This window comes from Arachis duranensis, chromosome 5, assembly GCF_000817695.3.
Source record: "Arachis duranensis cultivar V14167 chromosome 5, aradu.V14167.gnm2.J7QH, whole genome shotgun sequence".
Taxonomy (NCBI): Eukaryota; Viridiplantae; Streptophyta; class Magnoliopsida; order Fabales; family Fabaceae; genus Arachis; species Arachis duranensis.
Window position 1 is genome coordinate 71,160,949 of NC_029776.3, and position 19,784 is coordinate 71,180,732.

A 19,784-nucleotide genomic window follows, 5' to 3' on the forward strand; every position below is an offset into this window, starting at 1 on the left:
TCAAGTGCCAAGCCATGAGCTGTAAATGGATTTGAAGCCCCTTCCACCCCACCTCAACTATGCTTACCTTGAGGATAATCAGAAGCTCCTGGTTATAACTGCAAAGGAACTTACTTCCCAACAAGAGGAGCAACTGCTTAGTGTGCTAAGAAGACACAAAAAACCTATTGGGTGGAGTTTAGCGGACATAGTAGGTATAAGCCCTCAGACCTGTAAGCACCGCATATTTTTAGAAGAGGGAGCAAGGCCTATCCATCAACCACAACGGAGGTTGAACCCCACCATTTTGGAAGTCGTGAAGAAGGAAGTGACCAAACTGCTTGAAGCCGACATCATCTATCCTATCTCGGATAGTGAATGGGTTAGCCCAGTATAGGTGGTTCCCAAGAAATCTGGTGTCACAACAGTGAAGAATGAGCATGGGGAACTCATGGCAACCAGAGTACAGAATTCATGGAGAGTGTGCATTGACTATAGGCGTCCGAACCAAGCCACTCGCAAGGATCACTACCCATTGCCTTTCATCGATCAAATGCTTGATCGCTTGTCAGGTAAATTGCACAAATGTTTTCTAGATGGTTATATTGGCTATTTTTAAATCCATATTGCTCCTCAAGATCAGAAGAAAACTACTTTTACATGTCCCTTTGGAACGTATGCATATAAGAGAATGCCTTTTTGGCTTATGTAATGCACCGGCTACGTTTCAAAGGTGCATAATGAGTATTTTCTCAGATCTTCCTGGGAATTGTATGGAGGTTTTTATGGATGACTTTAGTGTCTATGGTGATTCATTTGACCTTTGCTTGGATAGTTTAGCTAGAGTATTAGAACGATATGTTAGTTCCAACCTTGTACTTAATTTTGAAAAACGTCATTTTATGGTAAATTAAGGTATTGTTCTAAGCCATGTTGTCTTTAATATTGGTATTTCTGTAGATCTACCAAAGGTAGATGTTATTTCTGGTTTACCTTACCCTTCCTCCGTGAAGGAAGTCCGTTCGATTCTTGGTCATGTAGGTTTCTACCGGCGATTTATCAAGGATATCAGTAAGGTTGCACTACCCTTGTCCTAACTACTGCAGAAGGACGTGGATTTTGAGCTGAGCAAAGACTGCATGGAGGCATTCAATATCATGTGTGATGCATCGAACTATGTGGTAGGAGCGGCGCTGGCTCAGCGCGAAGGTAAGGACCCTTATATAATTGCTTATGCTTCTAAGACTCTAGATAGAGCTCAGTCTAATTATACTACCATTGAAAAGGAGCTTTTAGCTATTGCTTTTGCCTTGGATAAATTCCAAGCTTACTTACTTGGAACTAAGGTGGTAGTGTATTCAAACCATATAGCTTTGAAATATCTGTTAGCTAAAAAAGGGTCTGATAAACCACTATTTTATGGTTTATCTTGTACTCAATTGAGTGGATTTTATCAACTCTTTACCCACTTATTCATACTATTTGCATGTTTTACATTTGCCTTCCTAATTATGTGCTTTGATTGAAAACATGTTTCTTTCGATTTATATTTGCTTATTATTAATCCTCTCTTATTTCCATTCGATGCCGTAATTAGTATGTTGAGTAGTTTCAGATTCTCTAAGGCAGAATGACTTAAGGGATGAAAAAGGAAACATACTAAAAGGAAAGGAGAAAGCAAAACGGAGCTTTAAGGAGACTGGTATCCACGCGATCGCATGGACGACGCGATCGCGTGCCAGAAGCGAAGATTCAGCGACGCGGCCGCATGACTGACGCGTCCGCGCGCCTTAAGCAGAACGCACATGACGCGGTCACATGACTGACGCGACCGCGTGGCAAGGAAAAGCTCCGAATGACGCGACCGCGTGACCCACGCGGACGCGTGACAGGGGCCACGCACCAGAAAATTACAGAACACGCCCCAGCAAGTTCTATACCCCTTTTTGGCCCAAATCCAAGTCCAGAAAGCATAGACCAGAGGTTATAAAGTGGGGGAATGCATCCATTCATAATAAAGCCTCTCATAATTTACTTTTCATGTTTTAGATGCAGTTTTGGAGAGAGAGGTTCTCTCCTCTCTCTCTCTTAGGATTTAGGACTTCTCTTTCTAGTGTGACTCTCGATCCAGGTTCAATATTCCTTTTTCTATTTAAATCTCTCTTTTATATTTTGATTACTCTGAAGCTTTTATTATGTTTAATTGATGTTGCCCAATTGGCTGTTGATATTTTCCGTGTTAGAATTGACATTTTTATTTAATGATATTTGAGGTATTTCAGTTTACTATTACTCTCTTTGATTTATGTTATTGTTGCTTCCCATCTGAGGATATTTTCACTCTAGTAATTTTACTTTTTCCCCTTTTGGCTTTGGTTAAATAATTGGTAACTCTGGATTTATCAAACTCATTGTTGATTGAAAATTGGAATTAATTCATCCACTTAACTTACCTTCATAGTTAGAGGTTAACAAGGTGGGATTAAAATTCAATTCTCATCACAATTGATAAGGATAACTAGGATAGGACCTCCAGTTCTTATACCTTGCCAAGAGTTTATTTTATAGTTATTTATTTATTTTTCTAATTATTTTTTGTGCAACATACTGCCCCATTACCTCCTAAACCCCAATTTACAACTCATAACCAATAATAAGAACATACCTCCCTGCAATTCCTTGAGAAGACGACCCGAGGTTTAAATACTCGGTTATCAATTTTAAAGGGGTTTGTTACTTGTGACAACCAAAACGTTTGTATGAAAGGACTTTTGAAGGTTTAGAAACTATACTGGCAACGAGGATTTATCCGCAAATTTCTAGACCACGCAAAAGTTCTCTCATCAAAATGGCGCCGTTGCCGAGGAATTGCAAACGTGTGCCTTATTATTGGTTATTGTAAATATTTTTCTAAAAAAAATATTTTTCTTTTACCTGTTTATTTGTTTCTCCTTTTTCCCCTTTATTTCTGATAACTACTATGAATTCTCACCCCTTTCGCTTTGAGTTTGGTTCTAACTTTGTTGAAGGAAACAGAAACCACACCAGGAATATGCATCAAGGTCAGACCAATCAAGGATGGATGGAGCCAAGAGGATCTAATCAACCTTTTAGGCAACAACACCATCCTAGATATCATGGACAAAGACCAGGCTACAATGCATCCCAAGCTGATAGATATGGTGGACCACCTTGTAGCTACCAACAAGCCCCACCCTATGCTCAGAGATCATCCCTTCAACACAACCTCAACCCACCACACTCACAAGCTCCTTTCCACCATTCACCCCCATATGACCCTAACCCTCAACCACCATACCAACCACCTTATGAGCCATATGAACCATATATAGAACCACCCAATTCCAACCCAATTACTCACAAGAACCACGACTTCAATATTCACCATCTCCATATCCATCAATCCAAGAGCATTATGATCCTACTTATGAAAACCGAGTGCATCAAGAGGCAAAGAATCGTCTCAAGGAAACAATGGATTAATTTCAAGCAACCACTCAACAACTGGGGCAAGTATTAATTCAATCGGCTTCTAGACGCTTAAATACACAAGGATCAGCCACAGCCCCATGTGGACAGTCTAGTGAAGAACATAGCATAAAGGAGATACCAGAAACTCCAGTGGACAAGACAGAGCATGAATTCGTACTAGAACAAGTAGAAGAAGATGTCATTGTTCAAGAAAAAGAGTTGGTTGAAGATCTAGGAGATACATAACCTCCATGGGAAAGTCCAGTCATAGAACCCCCTTCCAAGACGTTTGAAATTGATGCTGAGGAGGGTGTACAACCTCCAAGGCATATCACAGTTGAAAACTTGGAAGAGGTTGATCAAGAGATGGAGATTCAAGAAGAAGAAGCACAACCTCCCATACCCTTGGAAAGGAATGAAAAGGAGATTGAATTGAAAGAGAGCTACCAAGAGGAAGAGGTTGAAATTGAAGAAGTTTGCAAAGAGGTGGTAATTATCAGAGAAGAGCACAAGGTTGTAAAGCTTGCAATTTCATTAAAAATACCTCCCCTATGTCGCCATCATCCTTCACAACATTCAAGTGGGTAAAATTCATATCCCATAGCTCTCCAATCCCACTTGAATATGGGCTACTGGAGACGGATGGTCAACTTAGAGCTCTTTGTGGCATTAAGAGTAAAAGGAAGAAGGTCAGTGGTAAGAATTGTCCTGCAAGGTTCATCATGGTTGGAAGCTTTAAGTTTAAACGCAAAGGTTGGTATAAAGCTCAACTGAATGGGCCTAGGAAGCTGTTTGGTCGTTGCAGTGAGAATTCAGATCACCTTTCACCCGGCTGGAAAAGTGCAGATCGAGACAAAAACGGGTGTAAAAGCAAGATTTGGGATTCTGGAATCTATTCTGACATTTGTCACCCCGGGAGCCTAAGAATCTATTTGAAGCTCCGTAAGGGCTTTACATGCTTAGTCTGGGACCCCGGAGGCTACTGGAAGTACAAACATTGGTGGGGATTCCTGGATCAGTACAAGCATAAACCACCATAACAGGAAGCTCACCAATTGTCCAACTTAAGGACTTTAACTAAAAGTGCTAGGTGGGAGACAACCCACCATGGTATGATCGTTCCTTTTGCAATTTTAATTTTATTCAGTTTTATTTGTTTTTGAGTTTTATTTTATTTTATTGAACCTGGAATCATGCATAGCATTCACATTAAGCATTGCATTCTACATATTGCATAATAAAAAAAAAATTTCGCTACGCGACGCGATCGCATTAGCGACGCGTTCGCGTCGCTTGGAGAGTGAAGAAAAAATAAAAGTGAACAGAGAGTCACGCTGGAGCGTGGCTGGAGGCGTGCCACTGGCACGAATCAACCCACGCGACCGCGTCCCTGACGCGTCCGCATCACATGGGCATAATGGCCTCCCACGCGACCGCATGCCCCACGCGGCCGCGTGTCCTGATTTTCGACGTCAAAAAGGTGCATGGCCGAAAGTTGTGCTGGAATTGGGCTGGACTCGGGCTAGAAGCCCAAGCCCTCCCACGCGACCGCGTGACCCACGCGGCCGCATCGTTTTCCAAAAATGGCCATCCACGCGATCGCGTCACCCACGCGATCGCATCACCCAATTTTGGCAATTAAATTGAATCGAACAGAGAGTTGTGCTGGAGCGAGGCTGCACTTGCGCCAGCAGCGCAACACGGGTCACGCGATCGCGTGACTGACACGATCGCGTCGCCTTATCTGACGCGCACCCACGCGAACACGTGCCTTCCGCGGGCGCGTCGCATGCGCCGCACAGCTCACCCTAAAATTGCCACACATCTTCTCTTTCTCTCCTCCAAATCCTGATTTTTCCTCCCTCCTTTCTTATTTACTTATTCTTCTCCTCCTTTTTCCCTCTCATTTTATTTTATTTTATTTGCATACTTTCATTCATTGCATATTTTTATTTTTTTTCTAAATTTATTCTTTTACCATTGGTGTTCAAATGTTTTTATTTAACTGTTATTTCTTTTCTGGTATTATATTGATCTGGTATTATCTTGGTGCTTATGACTTGTTTTATTCTGGTTAGGTAATATTATTTAAATCAATGCCAATCTTTTATACCTGTATTACTTTTGTATTGATTTTTAATTTATATTATCTTTCCTTCCCCACTCTCTTCCCCATTGTTGCATATTCTGCACCACTAGTATGCCATGGCTTCTATTGTTTTCTTACATGTTGTAGCTACCATGTGAATGAGACCCTTTTCATCTGGCATTAACCCAACCATACTCCATTTTTTAATTTCTATCTTTATTTTTGGGTTACTTTTCTTCCCTTTTTTCTTTCAGGATGGCCACCAGGAAGAGAACCGGAAGACGATCACATGGGAGAGACAAACAAGTCCATCAGCACAATCCTTGAAGAAAAGCATCAGTTGGAACAGCCCGTCCACCTGCACATCTCAGCATGCACCGAGGACGGTGGAATCTTTAAGTGTGGGGAGGTTGATACCGATCTCCATGGGTTAGTTACTTCTTGACTCAACACCAATATTTTATTTTATTTGTTTGTTCATTATTGCATTTGCATGTTTAATTACATATTTGTTTGATTTTATGCATTTAGCTACTACTTGGTTAAAATAATAAATTTCTTTTAAGACCCTATTTTTGAAAAAATTTCACTTATTTAAATTGAAAATTTTTATGTTAAAAATTTGTTTGAAGTTGTAATTGGAACATGGTTTTTGAGCCAAAGAACACACAACCTGTGAGATTTGAGCTTAATTACATGGTTACATTATTTAACCATAAATTTTTATTCTTGTGTGTTCTCTTCTCTATGCACTACAAGAAAAAGGCGTATTTGTAACAAAAAATATTGTTACAAAACGTCGATATTTTGACACAAAAGTTTTTTGTAACAAAAAAAGGGTCCATTGCAGTAAGTCCCGTTACAAAAAGTTTTTGTAACGAAAAATGAAACTGTTACAATTCAATAGCATATTTTGTAACAATTTTTTTTAATACAAAAAACCAGAAACTGTTACAAAAGTGATAACAAATTTTGATCTTGAGAGTATTTTTCGTGACAGTCAATTTTTTCCTATCAAAGAATTTTGTTACAAAATGTAACATGATTTTGTAACATTTTTTCTTTAGTTACGAAAGCAAATTAATTATTTTGGAACAACTTTTTTTTTATTAACACTAATTATAATTTTTTCACTAAGTTTTATCCAAAATGTTTAGAAAAATTTCGGTAGAACCTCCCCTAAAACTTGGATATTTCCACCGTCCACGATTCCAACAAACACAACCAATTCACAACTTATGTCTCAGTCATACCCAACCAAATTTATCAAACCAAATAATAGGATATTTGTCATTTTTCAACTATGACACAAGTAAAATGTGATAAATAGATCCATATACAAATTAAAGTATACTAATATAAAATGGGAATCATCTACGAAAATGTATTAAAACCATAAGCAACTTTAGGAGTACCTTTAGGGTCTAGTTGGTTTCATTGTCAAAGCGCTCTATGAGAAAGTTCACAACAGCTTGTTGAGCTTTCATTTGAGCTAATTCTTCCTCTTACCGTGTTCGTTGCTCTTCAAGTTTTTCTTTGAGCACATCTATTTCCTTTGTTAGCTCCTCACGGTTTTGCATTACCTCTTGAAGTTGTGCTTGAATCCTTAACTTAGACTTTGGAGCCTTTATGCCATAACTTGCACCAAAATTACAAATAAAGAAGAAAAGAGTTGAATTGAGTGTGTAAATCAACAGAAAAGATGGTGTTTAAGAAAACTAAAACTGCATACAACCACCCCTAACTTCCTCTCCAAGTGTTTTATTTGCTTCCCTAGCTAGTCTCCTTGGTCAGCTTCTCCTGACTATTAGCTACTTTCTTTAGGAAGAAAGTAATTAAGAAAGGTGTTTATTGAGAGTTTTAAAGTTGAGAGCCCTAATGTGAAATACACACAGACTGAGATTCAGTCCGTATACAACTACGAAACCACTGAACTTGTTCACGAGAACAAGAATGGCACTTATCAATGGGTTATCAAGCCCAAGACCATCAAATATGAATTTAAAACTAACACCCATGTCCTTAAAATAGGGTAATTACTTTAATTATCCCTCAATATATTTTTTCTTTGCTTCACCATTCTATATTGTCAAGTCTTTCATTTTTTTTAATCTTTGTAAAAAGGCTATAACTTTATTTGTGCTGGTTTAATTTGTATTATTGTTGACATGTAAGGTTTTTGTTGCACAGATAAAACATAAAAACAGAAAAAGCAATAGATTAAGACATAGAATGGTCACTTGGGCATATTTACAAACAGATAGAATACCTAAACTAGATACCTTTGTGGCCTCAATATGGTGGTGGTGCAGATGCCCATGATGATGATGATGATGGCCATGATCATGAGGATACCCAAAGTCATAAAGTTTCATATCTTCCTCCTCTGCTAACTCCTCAGGAAGCTTGTGGTTATTTTTGTTGAATACTTTTACAAAAAAGAAAAAAATAAAGTCATTGATAAATACATAAAAGAGAACACAAAAATGAGTATGAACATGGTTAAGAATCGAGTTAGAGAAACAGGCTCCTGTTATGAATTCTTAATGTTATGAGTTCTTACACGAGAGGAGTGAATTTATATATGTATATAAGAGATGGAAGCTAATCAACTTCTAGCCTCTAACAACCTTTAACTCCTGACATATATCCATCACATGTTTTAATGATTTTCATGATGTATCCTAGTTCATCAAGGTGTAATTTCCCACCAAGTTGTCGTGACAAGTACCATCTAAAGAGTTCCACTACACTCATATTCTTCCACACCAATATTTTCAACCACAACAACATCAACAGAATCAACTAACAACATAGGCAACAATATTTCAGCTAACATCAGTAGATTATCAACTAACAATACAGGCAACCATACTCAAATAAACTGCACTTACCTTTTCAGCAGAAAAGCAATCGGACCAGACCGGCAAGCACGACCGAACCAAACTAGAATTGAGACCAAGACAAGAAGGATGGTGATGCTGGTGGTGCATTTACTGCAGGAACCCTTGACAGAACTGACAGTAGCTTCAAAGAGGCTGCTGAGATCGCAAACCCTAATAAAAGAGAAGTGGAATTTGAGTAGTAGTAGTGGCGCTGGTGGCTCTGGCAGCAAGGACGCGACACCGGTTCACCTCCAGCGACGGCAAGCTCGATCGACGGCAACTGGGTGCGGCGGCGTGTCTCTCTCTCGACGCCTTTCCCTCACGAGCGTTCTCTCTCTCTCCTCTAGCTCTGGCGACAACGAAAGCAACCAGTGCAGGAAGCGGCACGGCGCGGCAATCGTTCTTCCTCTCTTCTTCCTCTATTCCGTCACTCTCCCCCTCTGGTCTTCGTTTCCTTCTTTCTTCCCTTCTGTTTCCCCCTCGAGCTCCCCATTCCCTTTCTTTCCCTTTCTGATTGTAGATTTAGGGATTAGGTTATAAATTAGGAATTTGTGATATTAGGGTTAATATTAGGAATTTTTAGGACTAGCGTAAAATATATACGAGTAATATAACAATTTTATAAAATATTTGTGATAGAATAACCATTTAGAATTCAAATATAATGCTATAAAGATTATTTTTAAAACGCATAAGATTTTATCTATCAATCTATTAGAGAGCTCAAATAACTATTTCTAATTTAAATTATAAAGTAAACATACTAATCACATTTTATAAAATATGTTTAAATTCAAAATGTTAATTATCTAAATTAAATCATGACCTTTCATTATTTTTCTATCATCGAGACTTTAATTTTAATTTATATAAAATAACTAATTATAATAAAAATTATACATAAATATTAATTAACTTAAACTTAAAATATTTATAAAAATTAATTTAATCATTCTTAATAAATTAATTTCTTAGAACTCAATTTAATAAAATAAACCATAATTTATTCATAATAAAAATTACTTAAATTAAATTATATAATTCTTCCATTACTAACTTTTAATTTCAAATTATATGAACAACCAATTATAAAAAATTACACAAGAATCTTAATTACTTAAACTAAATTTGTCTATCTTAATTTTTTTCCTTTTATATTTAATTATTGTTATTTATATTTATAATTCAATTAAATCTTTTTAAGTTTCACGAATTAATTTTTAGTTAACAATAAAAATATGATTATTAATTAAAATTATGTATTAATTTTTTAAAAGAATATAAAATTAATATCTATAATTTTTAAAATTATTAAATATAAACAATATATAAAATATTTTAATTTTTGAAACAAAATAAAATTATTCTAAAAAGAATTATATAAATAATTTTTTTACTCACAAAGTGTTTAACATTTTGAAATAATTTTTTATTATAAAATATACTTACATTTTGTGACAAATAAGTAACTTGTTACAAACAATATTAAATTTTGTGACAAATTAATTTTTTGTCACAAAATAATTGAAGTTTTTAAAAAAAAAAGATATTTTGTTACAAAATATTTCAAATTTTTGCAACTGCTTTATTCTTTGATAATATTTTGTAACAAAACAACAGTTCGTTACAAAAACTAACATAATTTGTAACAAAAAAAATCAAGTTGTTACAAAATATTGGCATGTTTTGTATCAACTTGTAATGTTGTTACAAAACATTATTCTTCCGTAACAATCACTAATTATTGTTACAAAAAATCATTTTTTTGTAACAATTTTAAATTTGATGCAAAATTTTTGTTACAAATGTTTCATTTTCTTGTAGTGATGATTGTAATCTTTATTTTGTTCCATTCTATATGTCCAATATTTAATATATTTGCATGCTTGCATATGATTGAGGCCATTGTTTGATTCTAGCTCACTTATCCCAAAATTAACCTACCTTTTACATCATCCTTGTTAGCCCCCTTGAGCTTTTAAATCCCATCTTGTTTTATAACCATATTACTAGCCTTAAGCAGAAAAACAAAATAAAAATCCCAAGTTGAATCCTTGGTTAGATTAAGATAGATATTGTGTATAATTTAAGTGTGGGGAATTTTATGGGAACATGGGATGATATGAAAAAAAGTAGGGAATTAAATTGAATAAGTTATTTGAAAATTTGGGAAGCATGCTCATGTGAAATCAAAATAATTAAATTACCATGTGCATTGAAAAAAAAATATATTAAGTAATTAAATAAGGGGATACAAAAAAATATATATAGAAAAATAATATTACCCCAAAATGCAAAATAAAAAGAATCAATGCACATGGGACAAAATTCAACAAAATAAGTTTGATACATGAGCATGTAATACAAAAAGTGGGAAAATTTGGGTAGCTAGGTAAAGCATTTTAAATTTTATAAAGTATGTATGTGTTAGGTGAGATCTTGGACTAATCAAGGATTCACTTTACTAGCTCACTTAGCCTTATATATACCCCTACCTTTACCTTGGCCCCATTACAACCTTAACAAAAGACCTCATGATGTTTGCATTGGTATGCTAAATAATTGTTGATTGGTTAGATGAAGAACAAGGTTTAGAAAGTATGATTAGAGAAGAGTAGAGTGATTAACCCTATACACTTGAGAGATTAGAGTGCATATACACTTCCTGTGAGGGTTCAGTGCTTAATTCTATGTTCCCTACTTTCATGAGCTATCTTCTTCTTGCAAGTTATTTGTATTGTATTTTATGATTTGAATTAGTGAAATCCAGTTCATATTTGTCTTGAAGAACTTATTTATTTTTAACCAAGTAGGTAGAAATATTTTTGCATTTAGTTGCATTTAATTTAGGTTGCAATGCATTCCATCACTTTAACCTTAATTATTTACCTTGGATTTAGCATGAGGACATGCTAGTGTTTAGGTGTGGAGAGGTTGATAAACCACTATTTTATGGTTTATCTTGTGCTCAATTGAGTGGATTTTATCAACTCTTTACCCACTTATTCATACTATTTGCATGTTTTACATTTGCCTTCCTAATTATGTGCTTTGATTGAAAACATGTTTCTTTGGATTTATATTTGCTTATTATTAATCCTCTCTTATTTCCATTCGATGCCGTGATTAGTATGTTGAGTAGTTTCATATTTTCTAAGGCAGAATGACTTAAGGGATGAAAAAGGAAACATACTAAAAGGAAAGGAGAAAGCAAAACGGAGCTTTAAGGAGACTGGTATCCACACGATCGCATGGACGACCCGATCACGTGCCAGAAGCGAAGATTCAGCGACGCGGCCGCATGACTGACACGACCGCGCGCCTTAAGCAGAACGCACATGACGCGGTCGCATGACTGACATGACCGCGTGGCAAGGAAAAGCTCCGAATGACGCGACCGCGTGACCCACGCGGACGCGTGACAGAGGCCACGCACCAGAAAATTACAGAACACGCCCCAGCGAGTTCTAAACCCCTTTTTGGCCCAAATTCAAGTCTAGAAAGCATAGACCAGAGGTTATAAAGTGGGGGAATGCATCCATTCATAATAAAGCCTCTCATAATTTACTTTTCATGTTTTAGATGCAGTTTTGGAGAGAGAGGTTCTCTCCTCTCTCTCTCTTAGGATTTAGGACTTCTCTTTCTAGTGTGACTCTCGATCCAGGTTCAATATTCCTTTTTCTATTTAAATCTCTCTTTTATATTTTGATTACTCTGAAGCTTTTATTATGTTTAATTGATGTTGCCCAATTGGCTGTTGATATTTTCCGTGTTAGAATTGACATTTTTATTTAATGATATTTGAGGTATTTCAGTTTACTATTGCTCTCTTTGATTTATGTTATTGTTGCTTCCCATCTGAGGATATTTTCACTCTAGTAATTTTATTTTTTCCCCTTTTGGCTTTGGTTAAATAATTGGCAACTCTTGATTTATCAAACTCATTGTTGATTGAAAATTGGAATTAATTCATCCACTTAACTAACCTTCATAGTTAGAGGTTAACAAGGGGGGATTAAAATTCAATTCTCATCACAATTGATAAGGATAACTAGGATAGGACCTCCAGTTCTTATACCTTGCCAAGAGTTTATTTTATAGTTATTTATTTATTTTTCTTATTATTTTTTGTGCAACATACTGCCCTCTTACCTCCTAAATCCCAATTTACAACTCATAACCAATAATAAGAACATACCTCCCTGCAATTCCTTGAGAAGACGACCCGAGGTTTAAATACTCGGTTATCAATTTTAAAGGGGTTTATTACTTGTGACAACCAAAACGTTTGTATGAAAGGACTTTTGAAGGTTTAGAAACTATACTGGCAACGAGGATTTATCCGCAAATTTCTAGACCACGCAAAAGTTCTCTCATCAGGGTCCAAACCAAGGTTAATTCATTGGATATTGTTGCTGCAAGAGTTTGATTTAGAGATCAAAGATAGGAGTAGTTCCCAAAATTTAGTGGCGGACCACTTGAGTCACCTGGAACATATTATAAGTGACTCCACTCCTATCAATGATGCTTTTCCACTAGATAGCTTGCAAGCAGTATCTGAGGTGGTTCTTTGGTATTCACCTATAGTTAATTATTTGGTTAGTCATACCTTTCCTCCCAATTTTACTAAGCATCAAAAGGACAAGTTTAAAAGTGAGTCCAAATATTATATATGGGATGACCCATATTTGGGGAGATGTGGTGCTGACCAAATAATTAGAAGGTGTGTGCCACAATCAGAATTCTAGTCAATTTTAGAGGCCTGCCACTCTTCTGAGAATGGTGGACATTTTGGTCCTAAAAGAAATGCTAGAAAAATTTTAGATTGTGGATTTTGGTGGCCCACACTTTTTAAGGATGCTACTGCTTTCTGTGAATCTTGCCCCCAATGCCAAAGGATTGGAAATATATCTAAGAGGGATGAGATGCCCCAACAACTTATGTTGTTTTGTGAAATTTTTTATTTATGGGGTATTGACTTTATGGGTCCATTTCCAAATTCTAATGGTTTCTTATACATCTTGTTAGTTGTTGATTATGTTTCTAAATGGGTGGAAGCAATTCCTACCCATACTAATGATGCTAGTGTTGCTATTTCTTTTGTTCGAAATAATATTATCTGTCGCTTTGGATCACCACGAGCAATTATGAGTGATCAAGGCACTCATTTTTGTAACAGGAGAATGACAGGTCTATTGAAGAAACATGGCATTATTCACAAGGTGGCGACGAATTACCATCCCCAAACTAATGGGCAAGCCGAGGTGTCTAATTGAGAGATAAAGCGTATATTAGAGAAGATTGTCAAGCCTCATAGAAGAGACTGGAGTACTATGTTTGCAGATGCACTTTGGGCTTATCGGACGACTTACAAGACACCCATCGGAATGAGTCCCTTCCGCCTAGTTTACGGAAAGGCTTGTCACCTTCCGGTGGAGGTGGAGCACAAAGCTTACTGGGTGGTGAAGGAATACAACTTAGGATTGGGGGGAGCCGGGGCTAAAAGGAAGCTGCAAGTACAAGTATTGAAGAACCTTCGACAAGAAGCATATGAGAACTCCAGACTCTACAAGGAGAGGGTGTAGGCTATTTATGACAAGAACATCAAGAGAAGAGAGTCTAAAGCTGGGGATTTAGTCCTCCTCTATAACTCAAGGTTGAGACTTCTGCCAGGCAAGTTAAGATCAAGGTGGGAAGGATCTTATAGGGTTGAGAAGGCTGAGCCATATGGAGTCTTCCACCTGAGTCACCCTTTAAGTCCTACCTTTTTCAAAGTCAATGGCCACCGGTTGAAGCTATATCATGGTGAGAAGATGAAGAACAACAAGGAGCTGGAGATCTTCCTTTTGGAAGATCCAGCAGAGGAAGAGGACTAATCTTATAGACCGTCCAACTTTTTATTATTTTCATTTTATTTATATTAGTGTTAATTTCCAGTTGTGCATTTTTAAGTTTAATTTTCTATATTTAAAAAAAAAGTGCCTACGACGTGCAAGCGTCTATGACGTGTACGCGTATTGAGTGGGTGCACAAAAATAAGAAAATAGGCAGAGAGTTGCGCTGAACCTGCGCAGCAATGGTGCCTGGTGCAAAAGACAACCCACACGTACGAGTGGGCGACGCGTACGCGTGGGGTGAAAATTGGCGTCAATGAGTGATTTGGCCGAGAGTTGTGCTACCTTGGTGCTAGTAATGTGGGTTTAGCACGACCAGAGGTCACGCGTACGCGTGACCGACGCTTACGCATCCCCTGTTTTTCTGGCCACCCACACATACGCGTGGGCGACGCATGCGCGTTGTATGCGCCGCGTCATTTACTCAGCGCGCCGCCCAGGTTTCTCTCCTTCACTATTCTTTTCTTTTTCAAATCCTTATTCTTCCTCCTTTCTTCTTCCATATTTATTCTTCATTCTTTCTACTTCTTTCCCCTTTCTTCCTCCCTTCTCCCACCATCACCAGTGGACACTCATCGGAGACAACCAACTCCGGCAGCAACAATTTCCTTTTCCTTTCTTCTTCCCTTCTTACTCACATTCTCTTATTCTTACTCCCATTCTTCTTCCAATTTCCATATTCTCTTTAAGATCTCCTCTCTTTCTTTCTTCTACTTTTTCATTCCACTTTTATTTATTATATTTGATTATTTTATTTATTTTTAATCTTATATTAGCTTTATTATTTTTAATTCCTTTTCCATTCTTTTATCTTGATTTTTATGTTGGTGTTGGAGCTTTATTTGGGTGATTATTTTGCTATATTTTAGCTTGTGAATTTTATGAGGAGTGATTTGACAATTGGCATTTTATTTTGGATCTCCTATACACTTGGATTAATTAATTTAATTCCTATTTTTAAATTGCACACCAAGTGTTTGTGAAAAAGCTCTTATGGCATTTTAATTTCTTATCTATTTTATTCTTACATTTTAATGCTCTTTTTTCACAACTCTTGCATTCCATGTGTATTGAGCTTATTATTCATAATTGTCATCATAGAAGTGCTCATTATTTTGTTACATATCATTATTGCTATTGATGCTTGAGCTATGCTTCTCATACTTATTGTTGTATGCCTTTAACCCTCTTGCATCTAGTTATTATGATATGCTTTCATGATTTCTATTGATGTCTTCCATGCATGTTGTAGCTACCATGTATTTAAGATGTTTTTTGTTCCTTTGGCATTCATTATTACTTGGACTTTCTTCCTTCTAGTTTTTTTCTATCTATATTTGACATTATTTATCTTTCTTCCTTCTTTAGGATGGCCACCAAGAAAGGAAAAGAGAAGGCTTCTGACAAGACACCGACAAGGAAAGGAACTAAAAGAGCACCGGCTAAGGCGTAACCCTTTACAAGCGTCAAACCACCTACTAAGCGGGTGAAGAGGACCATCAAAGTAGATGAAGCAGAAAAGGCATTTCCTACACGGGACTTCGCACGGTTCACTAACTGTTACTGTAAGCGGATGTTCCCGATCTTGGCAAAGAGCAACTAAAATAATGAGCACCTACTCATCCTTCCAACACATTTTGTTGATTTTGTGGAGCCTCGCATTGAAAAGAGACAGTGGGAATTCTTAAGGAGGCAGTCGTAGGAGGCAAATCTCTCTTGGGTAGTTGAATTCTACTCAAACTTTCACTCGCCTACCTTGCAGTCTGTCTATGTTTGCCAAAAGCAAGTCCCTGTCTCCGAAGGTGCCATTTAGAGAGTACTAAATGTTTAGCATAGAGGGGTTAGATTCCTATCAAGAGGCCCAGCTTAAGTGCCAGATATATTAGTTTGACTAAGACAACATCCTTAGAGTCATAGCACAACCTGACAGTAGTTGGATCTATGGACAACACCAGGCAAAACCCAAGAGTATCTCCGTCCAAGCACTCACCTTGGAGGCTCGCGTGTGGGCACAGATTATGTCCCACTACATCTTTCCAAGCACTCATGAATCTACATTCACTACGGACATGGCCATTCCCGTCTGGGGCATTCTGATAGAGCAACCTCTCAACTTGCCCCGACTCATCCGACAGGCCATGGGACTGATAAACCCCATTTTTAGGGTTTATCTTGTGCTCAATTTAGGGGATTTTATCACCTTTTCTTACATTTATCCATGGAAATAGCATGGTTTCATGATTGTCTCCTAAATTGTGCTTAAGTGTGAAAACATGCTTTTCGAACCTTAATTAGCTAAATTTAATTCACCTTTGATTCCACTAGATGCCTTGATATGTTTGTTAGTGAATTCCAATTGGGAAGGCAAGGAATGGATCAAAAGATGAAGAGGAAAATCATGCAAGTGGAGAAATCATGGAAAATCAAGGATTTGGGATGCTGAGATCGATGTGCACGTGCAACAGACATGCAGGCGTGGATTGTGAAGTCGTATGGCGACGTGTACGCGTACATGACTCATACGCGTGGATAGGAAATTGCTAAGCGACGCGTTCGTGTACATGGCGCGTATGCGTCGATGCTCGCACGTGACTCACTTAAAGGCAAAACACTGGGGGCGAATTCTGGGATTGCCAGGCCAGATCCAACTTACTTCTGAGGCTATTTAAGGCAGAATTCAAGGGGAGTCAACACATTAGCATCACTTCACACATTAGGACATAGTTTAGTTAGAGAAGTAGTTAGAGTTAGTTTCTAGAGAGAGAAGCTCTCTCTTCTCTCTAGAATTAGGATTTGGTTTAGGTTAATTTCTTAGATCTAGATCTACTTCTTCTCTTGCTTCAATTTTCCTTTTGCTTTATGAATTCTCTTGTAGATCTACATTTCTTCTCAATGCAATTGGTAAGTTCTTTGTTGTTTCATAATTGTTTTGCCTTTCTATTGTTAATCTCTTGCTTTTGTAGTTGTAGATTCCTCTAATTCTTACAATTAATAATGTTTGCCTTTATTACCTTCTATGTGTTTGTTGAAATGCTTCTTTTAGTCATGAGTTAGATTTTGTTCCTCTTGGCCTAGGTAGAGTAATTAGTGACACTTGAGTTATCAAACTGTCTTGTTGATTGGTAATTAGAGATTGCTAATTGACTTGAATGCCATTAAGCCTAGTCTTTCCTTAGGATTTGGCTAGGACTTGTGATGCCAAGTTAATTCATCCACTTGGCTTTCCCCCATGGTTAGAGGTTAACTAAGTGGAAGCAATGAACAATTCTCATCACAATTGATAAGGATAACTAGGATAGGACTTCTAGTTCTCATACCTTGCCAAGAGCTTTCTTACTTTCTAGTTTATTTCTTTTGTAATTTGCTTTTCTTGTTTCTTATCTCAAAAACCCCAAACATACTTCATAACCAAGAGGAAGAACACTTTATTGCAATTCCTAGGGAGAACGACCCAAGGTTTGAATACTTCGGTTATTTTCATTGGGGTTTGTTTTAGCGACAACTAAATTTTTGTATGAAAGGATTATTGTTGGTTTAGAAACTATTCTTGCAATGAGTTTTCATTTGGGAAATTCTAGACCACACAAAAATCCAATCATCAAAATGGCGCCATTGCCGGGTGGTGGACGAAATTGTGATCCTCTTTGTATTTGCATGAGATTTATTTAATGGCTATTGACTATATGTGGACACAACTCCGTTCAACTTAACCAGCAAGTGTTCTAGGTCATCCAAGTAATACCTTACGTGAGTAAGGGTCGATCCCACAGAGATTATTGGTATGAAGCAAGCTATGGTCACCTTGTAAATCTCAGTTAGGCAGATTAAATGGTTTATGATAAGTTCAAAAATAAATAATAAACAGAAAATAAAATAGGATCGAGTTTGAAGCTCGTCACAGTCATTCAATACCGGAATCCTACTCGAAATACCACAGACAAGGTTAGACTTTCCAGATTCCCGAAATCCTACTCGGAATACCACAGACAAGGTTAGACTTTCCGGATTCCCACGAATGCCGCCATCTATCTAGCTTATACCACGAAGATTCTGTTGGGGAATCTGAGATATGCGCCCGGCCTAAGGTAGAACGGAAGTGGTTGTCAGTCACGCGCGTTCATAGGTGAGAATGATGATGAGTGTCATGGATCATCATATTCATTAAGTTGAAGTGCAACGTATATCTTGGAATAAGAATAAAAGAGAATTGAATAGAAAATAATAGTAATTGTATTGAAACTTGAGGTACAGCAGAGCTCCACACCCTTAATCTATGGTGTGTAGAAACTCCACCGTTGAAAATATATAAGTGAAAGGTTCAGGCATGGCCGAGAGGCCAGCCCCCATGATCTGAGAACTAATCGTCCCAAGATGAAACGTGGTCCCCCCCAAAAAGACTACTAATACACTAGTAAAAAATCTTATTTATACTACAAAGATGTCTAATACACTAGTAAAAAGTTCTATTTATACTAAACTAGCTACTAGGGTTTACAGAAGTAAGTAATTGATGCATAAATCCACATCCGGGCCCACTTGGTGTATGTTTGGGCTGAGCTTGATCTTTACACGAACTGAGGCTTCTTTTGGAGTTGAACGCCAAGTTGTAACGTATTTTTGGCGTTCAACTCCGGGTCGTGACGTGTTTCTGGCGTTTGACTCCAGACAGCAGCATGTACTTGGCGTTGAGCGCCACTTTATGTCATCAATTCCCGAATAAAGTATGGACTATTATATATTGCTGGAAAGCTCTAGATGTCTACTTTGCAACGACGTTAAGAGCGCTCCATTTAAAGTTCTGTAGCTCCAGAAAATTCATTTTGAGTGCAGGGAGGTCAGATTCCAACAGCATCAGCAGTCCTTAGAAAATCCATTTCGAGTGCAGGGAGGTCTGATTCCAACACCATCAGCAGTCTTTTGTCAGCCTCCTATCAGAGTTTTGCTTAGGTCCCTCAATTTCAGCCAGAAAATACCTAAAATCATAAAAAAACACACAAACTCATAGTAAAGTCCAGAAATGTGAATTTAACATAAAAACAAATGAAAACATCCCTAAAATTAGTTTGAACTTACTAAAAACTACCTAAAAACAATGCCAAAAAGCGTATAAATTATCCACTCATCACAACACCAAACTTAAATTGTTCCTTGTCCCCAAGCAACTGAAAATAAAATAGGATAAAAAGAAGAGAATATACTATAAATTCCAAAATATCAATGAATATTAATTCTAATTAGATGAGCGGGACTTGTAGCTTTTTGCTCCTGAACAGTTTTGGCATCTCACTTTTTCCTTTGAAGTTTAGAATGATTGGAATCTATAGGAAATTAGAATTTTAGATAGTGTTATTGATTCTCCTAGTTCAATATGTTGATTCTTGAACACAGTTACTTTATGAGTCTTGGCCGTGACCCTAAGCATCTTGTTTTCCAGTATTACCACCG

General features: G+C 37.2%; 1 protein-coding gene across 1 annotated transcript; it reads left to right on the forward strand.

Annotated features, from left to right (window-relative positions):
- The first annotated feature begins 430 nt into the window (after positions 1 to 430).
- On the forward strand, positions 431 to 7,754 carry LOC127747632 (uncharacterized). Its single transcript, XM_052261736.1, has 5 exons — positions 431 to 551; positions 940 to 1,016; positions 1,086 to 1,325; positions 7,456 to 7,592; positions 7,751 to 7,754. The coding sequence occupies exons 1-5, from the start codon at positions 431 to 433 to the stop codon at positions 7,752 to 7,754; spliced, it is 579 nt and encodes a 192-aa protein (XP_052117696.1).
- Positions 7,755 to 19,784: the final 12,030 nt, after the last annotated feature.

What these genes read in the sequence shown, in the direction of transcription:
- LOC127747632 (XM_052261736.1), top strand. Translation starts at nt 431, where the DNA reads ATGGCAACCAGAGTACAGAATTCATGGAGAGTGTGCATTGACTATAGG. An exon ending in TCCGTTCGATTCTTGGTCAT is followed by an intron (nt 1,017 to 1,085) that starts GTAGGTTTCTAC and finishes TAACTACTGCAG; the next exon opens with AAGGACGTGGATTTTGAGCT. An exon ending in CTTACTTACTTGGAACTAAG is followed by an intron (nt 1,326 to 7,455) that starts GTGGTAGTGTAT and finishes AAATACACACAG; the next exon opens with ACTGAGATTCAGTCCGTATA.